This window comes from Clupea harengus, chromosome 8 (genome assembly GCF_900700415.2).
Source record: "Clupea harengus chromosome 8, Ch_v2.0.2, whole genome shotgun sequence".
In the NCBI taxonomy this organism is placed as follows: domain Eukaryota; kingdom Metazoa; phylum Chordata; class Actinopteri; order Clupeiformes; family Clupeidae; genus Clupea; species Clupea harengus.
Window position 1 is genome coordinate 6279257 of NC_045159.1, and position 7500 is coordinate 6286756.

The following is a 7500-nucleotide window of genomic DNA, read 5'->3' on the forward strand; positions in this document are numbered from 1 at the left end:
ATATGCTCACCAGTGCCCTCTGTCTTACCCTCTGGGATCACCTGTGTTTACCTGTCCTTCACCTATATTAATCTGTGTCCACCTGTTACCTGTCACCTTCTCTCTCTCTCTCTCTCTCTCCTGTCATCAGAGACTTGTGAGGTTTATTTGACTGAGAATTTAGCAATGTGCAAATAAAGATCAGAATACGGAGCAGACCCACAGCTCACAGCTCACGTCTCACAGCTCACATCTCACACAGCTCAGAAACCCACATAGGACAGAGGCATCTCACAGCTCACATTTCACACAGCTCAGAAACCCCCATAGGACAGAGGAATCTCACAGCTCACATCTCACACAGCTCAGAAACCCCCATGGGAGACAGGCATCTCACAGCTGCATGTGCAACCACACACAGTGAGCTGTGCAAATGGAATGGAACAAAATGGAAGAGTGTCGGTCCATGAGTACCTGTGAGACTAGGACAAGTGTGTCACTACTCGAGCTGAGCCGTGCTGAGCTGTGTCGTGCTGAGCTGTGTCGTGCTGAGCTGTGTCGTGCTGAGCTGTACTGTGCTGTGCTGTGCTGAGCTGAGCTGTACTGTACTGTGCTGTGCTGTGCTGTGCTGTGCTGTGTTGTGCTGAGCTGTACTGTGCTGTGTTGTGTTGTGCTGAGCTGTACTGTGCTGTGTTGTGTTGTGCTGAGCTGTAGTGTGCTGTGTTGTGCTGAGCTGTGCTGTGTTGTGTTGTGGAGTGGAGTGTTGTGTTGTGCTGAGCTGTACTGTGCTGTGCTGTGTTGTGCTGAGCTGTAGTGTGCTGTGTTGTGTTGTGGAGTGTTGTAGTGTGCTGAGTTGTACTGTGCTGTGTTGTGTTGTGCTGAGCTGTACTGTGCTGTGTTGTGTTGTGGAGTGTCGTGTTGTGGAGTGTCGTGTTGTGCTGAGCTGTGTTGTGCTGAGCTGTACTGTGCTGTGTTGTGTTGTGTTGTGGAGTGTTGTGTTGTGCTGAGCTGTGTTGTGCTGAGCTGTACTGTGCTGTGTTGTGGAGTGTCGTGTTGTGCTGAGCTGTACTGTGCTGTGTTGTGTTGTGGAGTGTCGTGTTGTGCTGAGCTGTACTGTGCTGTGTGTCTCTTTGTCTTCCACCCAGACTGTTTAAATTCACATCTGTTGCGTCTAGACTTCCTCTGCTGTACTTAAATACAGACATGAAATCCTCTACAGCCAGGGAACTCTAAGATAAACTACGCACAACCCCCCCCCCACACACACACACACACACAAACATCTTCATTGTATTTCTTGTGATGAGGGCTGCAGTAATCTGTCAGGGGAAGTGAAGTTAATCACATGTTTTATAGAGAGCTAAGCACAGACAATCAAAATCACAGAAAAGGCACTTTAACATAAACAACCACGATCTGGGCAACATTTACATTTAGTCATTTAGCAGACGCTTTTATCCAAAGCGACGTACAAGGAAACTGCATTTATACATCAGGAGCAGTAAGTGTCTTGCTCAAGGACACTTACATACTTGGTAAGGAGGAGTGGGGAATCGAACTAGCAACCTTTCGATTACTAATCTACTAATCGACTCCTCTACCTCCTCTACCTCCTGTACCACATAGGGTTTTATAGAACTACACTTCCACCCAAATGTCATGATTGTTACTACTGTGACTTTAAATAACCCCAGTGTCTGGGATAATAAACAGAAATTAAATTAGGAAATTAAAATAAATTAAAAGAAAGTAGGCATCTCCATCCAGAAACATTGTTGAGTAAGGAACTCCAGGTCTGGCACCACATAGGGGGTCTCGGACAGTTCAAAAACAGAGAACCTCACCCCTCGACCTGAGTGCTGAGTGCCAGTCAGGCTAAATCAATCCACCATAGCAAGTCACACCCTCATGTTTGGACCAACATTATCCCCAACAACTGCACAGTCATGTCACGACTGCAATAACTGACTGACTCTATTTGGTCTGTTCCGGGTTGTCTTTACATTAGCATTAGCAAAGCATGAGCTATACATTACAGTTAATCTGCAGGATTCCAGATTTCCAGATGTTTGCTTCTGGAGTCCTTCACCAAAAGACTCAATAGCTCAATCATACTCAGCTAAGCCTAAGCCTGACTCAGTTCAGCACCCATAGGTTCCTTCCCATATAGCAGGCATCTGGCCCTCATCAGAAACGGGTCTAAAACGTATCCACTCCAGACCATGTCCAGATCAGATCAGGTTTGATGACTGCAGCTGAAACTTTACATCCTTACCAATTTCTGCACAGGCCTGATTTTGGCAACATACACTACACTACACATACACCCAAAACCTGATTCATCACTAATGTTCTGGAACCTGATTTATCACTGATTTATCACTGATTTATCATACTCCAAAACCTGATTCATCATTAGTTTTCCAAAACTTGATTCGCCCCCTATACTCCAGGATTGGATTCATCACTCATGTTTCAGAACTTAATCCATCACCTACACTCCAGAATCTGATTGGTAACTAACATGTCCAAAAAACGTATGTTTTACGCGCCTCTAGACCCAACATTTGGCTACCTCCTCATCTCCTAATGAGCTGTCCAGGTGACACTACTAATAATCCGTCCAGGTGAGATCTACTAATGAGCCGTCCAGGTGACAATTACTAATGGGCGGTTCAGGTGACAATTTAACAATTATCCTAAAGTTCAATGAAATGGTAGTCCAATATGCAGATAAAGAAACAATATGCAAATATAGAAACAATATAATCATATAACACAATCAAAGTAACCCAGGGCAAATGCAAACTTTATATTCGGACAAAAATGTCAAAAACGGCTACAACAGTGTATGTGTATGCTCACATTTGTGTGTATTGAGTGTGTTTGTCTGTGACTGTGAGTGCATGCTTTTGTCTTGTGTCCTTAGTGTGTGTGTTTGTTTGTTTCTAAGTGAGTGTGTGATTGTAAGTCTTTACATATTCTTCTGTGTCTGTGTGTGTGTGTGTGTGCGTGCATGTGTGTATACAGTATATTTGAGTGTGTATTTGAGTGTTTGAGTGTGTGAGTGTATGCCTTTGTCTTCATCTCTCACCTCCAAAGCCAGGTCTCATGGCAAAGTCATGGTCCTCAATCCTCAGGAGCTGTTCAGATTTGATGAGCAGAGACTTGGTACTGTCTGATTTCTTCATCTTAAAGTCTATCCGCCTGCAGAGAGGGAGAAAGGTTTGGTTTCTCTCTTATCAGTTTTATTTCCTTTTTTCTCGTTTGGGAGAGAGAAGATGGAGAGAGAAATTAAGAGAGAGAGAAAAAAAGAAAGATGGACAGAGAGGAGAGAGAGAGAGAGAGAAGTTTGTGTGTGTGTGTTTGTGTGTGTGTGGGTGTGTGTGTGTGTGTGTGTGTGTGTGTGTGTGAATGTGCGATTATGTGACAGAGAGAGAAGTCATCAGTGATCAACATCTGTTTGGGGTTCTAAACTGTTACTTAATTGCTTAGATTAGAAAGCAGGCAAACCAAAACAAGAGAGAAGAGCATGAAGCACCACAAGCTCAGAGAGGAAGGAGGGCGGCACCATATATATGGAAAGAATAAATAAGAAATACATAATGGAATATATCCATAAATATCTATGGAACAGGAATAAAACACTCCTGTCATGACAAAGCTGATAACAGTGCTTTTAACCATGTTGCTTTTACACCGTGAATGGCTTCTGAAGAACAGCATTGGGAATAAGTCTTCCTGCTCACACTAATGTGTGTCTCAGCCTCAGGTGACATGTGGCACAAAGCTCATCTTTTCTCCGGTGTGCAATATATCCAAAACCCACATGAAGGAGAACACACCTGCACTGCACACACATTAAACACCTGCAACCTCACACTGACCACAAAAACACACATACACACACACACACACACACACACACACACACACACACACACACACAATTCAGGACAACAAAAAATAGGGCAACTATTAACTTTGGGGAAAGACTGCAGAGCAGCTGGTGCCTGCATAACAACAAGATAAACACACACACACCCACGCACACACGCACACACACACACACACACACACACACACACACACACACACACACACACACACACACACACACACACACACACACACACACACACACACACACACACATACATTCACATAAGCACCACAGCATTCTCTGCACAGAGGTCAACATCTCTGTTGGTGTTCTTAGTTCAATCTTTACCAAATAGTTCAGGAACCAAACAGAAAGCTCTGTCAGCAGTCATGGGTCAAACAAACAGGATCACAGTGATCAAAACAGAGACTATTCCCCAGAAATGTCCAAAACACCAAACTGTAAACAAGCGCAACCTCACCAGTGACAGACTTCTCACTGAACACGCATGCAGCATGCACTCCACTAAATATCAAAGTATGCTCAACCAAACATCTGAATGTAAATATCTCAAGTAGATCTGAACAAAGGCAGAAGTCCTGGCTACCGATGACAACAGATCTACGAGAGGGAGAGGAGAAGCCGTAAACAACACAAGTGGAATCTCTCAATGTTGTCTTTGGAGCAACCGCAACAACCACAACATAAGTCTGTATATGTATCTCTGTGTATACCACTCTCTCTCCCTCTGTCACACACACACAGACACACAAACACACACACACACACACACACACATACACACATATGACACATGAGTTACTTTCATTGTAACTCTCTCAAATTAAATACTGGGGCAAAAGTATTCTGAATTGGAATCTTTGAGTGTCCCCAAAACACTATAATTTGCCATTCTGAACTACCCCCTCAGTGACCCCCCCCCCCCCCCCCCCGCCCTCTCTCTGCCCCCTCCTCACCCTCCGTGTTTGTTCTTGGCGTTCTCCCCCAAGAAGACGTCCTTGTTCTTCTTGCGGCTGTGGGTCTTGTGGGTGCTGCTGCTGAAGGCCCCCCGGCACAGGCAGAAGAGGCATGCCCACCGCAGCGCCATCTGAGGCACGTTCATCCCGACGCTCCTGACGCTCCTGACGCTCCTGACGCTCCCGACGCTCCCGACGCCTGCTGCCAGAGAGTGGAGGGCCAGGATGTGAGCTAGAGAGGGATGGGTGGGTGGACTTGTCCTCTGGGAGTGGTGCCCTCAGCTGCGGGTCTGGCGTGGGACTGGTGTGCCAGTGCCGCCCAAACGTGCCCCAAAAGTTGACTCCTCCATCGCCCGGCTGCAGTTTCTAGGTCCTGGACCCATACATGTGCTCTCTCACTCCCTCTCTCTGTCTCTCTTTCTCTCGCTGTCTCTCTTCTCTGTGAATCTTGGCGCCAAATTCTGTTGGCCGTCTGTGTTTTTCTTACATGATGCCCATGGTGATCCCTGGCTGTCCTGTCCTATTCCTCTAGTTCCGTACGTGTGTGTGTGGGGGGGAGGGCTGGGTATTTGTGTGTGATCTTTGTGTGTCTGTCCGTTTACAGCCCTGTCAATCTCTCTCTCTCTCTCTTTTCCGTCTCCCTCTATCTTTCTCCCCCCTCCCTCTCTATTTCTCTCTCTCTCACTCTCTCCCCCATCCCTCCCCCTCTCTCTCTCTCTCTCTCTCCTTCTCTCTCTGTATGACTCCCTTATGTCTGTTCCTCCAGTACAGTGCTGTGCTGTGTCCTGATTAAAACCAAATATCAATTTATTCCTATAATGACAAAGGAATGACGTTAATTCCACTCTAATCTTCTTATGTGTGGCAGCTGAAATCTTTCACTAACCTACAAATTGGAGCTTGGGCTTGTGTATGTGTGTGTGTGTGTGTGTGTGTGTGTGTGTGTGTGTGTGTGTGTGTGTTTGTGGCATGCTTGTGTGTGTGTGTGTGTGTGTGTGTGTGTGTGTGTGTGTGTTTGTGGCATGCTTGTGTGTGTATGTGTGTGTGTGTGTGTGTGTTTGTGGCATGCGTGTGTGTGTGTGTGTGTGTGTGTGTGTGTGTGTTGTGTGCACTGGATGAGAATGGGAGGGATGGATAGGATAATACTAAGAGTGTTTCTCTTGCTGGGGCTGCCAGACTGGACAAAAAAACATCAGCAGGCCACTTCCCAGAGAATGTGAAGGGAGGTTTTCCCAGGAGTAGGCCGAGGTGATCGCTTAAAGGGATGAGTGGGGTGAGACACGGAAATTAGGGCATTGGATGCTGAAGGATCTAGTGCAGGCGGGCTGGATCTGGATTTAGGAGTGAGATGTGGTGGAGCTGGATGCAGGAGTGAGATGTGGTGGAGCTGGATGCAGGAGTGAGTTGAGGTGGAGCTGGATGCAGGAGTGAGATGTGGTGGATCTGGATTTAAGAGTGAGATGTGGTGGAGCTGGATGCAGGAGTGAGATGTGGTGGAGCTGGATGCAGGAGTGAGTTGAGGTGGAGCTGGATGCAGGAGTGAGTTGAGGTGGAGCTGGATGCAGGAGTGAGATGTGGTGGAGAAGCAGGCAGACATAGGGGCAAAGGGAGTGATGTCAGAAAAACAGCTGACTATAGCCTGGATCTGGTTCAGTTCTAGCCTGGATCTGGTTCAGTTCTAGCCTGGATCTGGTTCAGTTCTAGACTTGATCTGGTTCAGTTCTAGCCTTCAGCAGATTGACTGCGTATACATGAGTTAACGACTTGGAGAAAATTAGACTTCTTTTTTTTTTTATTTCCAGGCTTAAAATAACAACGTAATGCTGAAAGACAGTGGTTTCAAATAGCTCTGTTTATTCTCAGCGTCTTAAATATATTTTTCAGTCTTTTTCTTGCCTTGCTAAATTATAACCTGAAACAAAAATAAAAACATGAGTTACATCATTAGGGCCTGGGAATTTTTTTATTTAGGACAACAAAACTACCTTTCGCACCTTTAAGAAGATAATAACTCTGTTTCATCACAAGGCCTGACTTTACCAAAGTACTCAACACACATCGTAGGATTCTTTCATTTAATCTACTCTCAATCCACCAATCAAGGAACAGTTTATGGAACCCTTAGCTTAGTGCACTAGGACAGTCAGATCATAGTGTCATGGCTTTCAGCCAATCATAGTCCTCTCTGCATTCAATGCAGACTGCGTTACTTTTGTATGCTGCAGAGATGAATGACATTGAGCTGATAAGAGATGGAGGGAGGGAGGGATGGGGAGAAAAAATTGGGGTAGTGAGATTTTTTTTTAGATAAGATGCAGAACTTAACCACCTGAAGGTAGGCTTTATCTGGCCCCTGGACCAGCCTAGTGTCAGAAGGTAAAGTAGGAAAGGCTGCATGTCCAAGTGTATAGTAGTTATACACAAGCACTTCACAAACAGCCACTTTACACTGAACTCAGAAACCGCTAACTCTAAACAGCAATGACTCAGACAATAACTGTGTGGCCCTGAGTCACACAGCTGGCTCTTAGTTTCACTGACACACACACACACACACACACTCACACACATGTGTGTGGAGACCTCTAAAGAGGACATCATGGGCCATTCTGCCATTTCCCTTTCTGTGTGTTCGGAGACAACTCAAGCTGCAGATGAGTA

The 7500-nt window shown here is 45.7% G+C and overlaps 1 protein-coding gene across 1 annotated transcript in view; it reads right to left on the reverse strand.

The window, feature by feature from the left end:
- The window catches only part of gabrr3a (gamma-aminobutyric acid type A receptor subunit rho3a), a 17670-nt gene extending 12262 nt beyond the window's left edge, over positions 1–5408 (reverse strand). The window contains exons 1-2 of the mRNA XM_012835754.3: positions 4840–5408; positions 3074–3186 (exon numbers count right to left, since the gene is read on the reverse strand). Of these exons, the coding sequence (XP_012691208.2) occupies positions 3074–3186; positions 4840–4985 (259 nt within the window). The 5' untranslated portion in view covers positions 4986–5408. The remainder of the gene's footprint in view (positions 1–3073; positions 3187–4839) is intronic.
- Positions 5409–7500: the final 2092 nt, after the last annotated feature.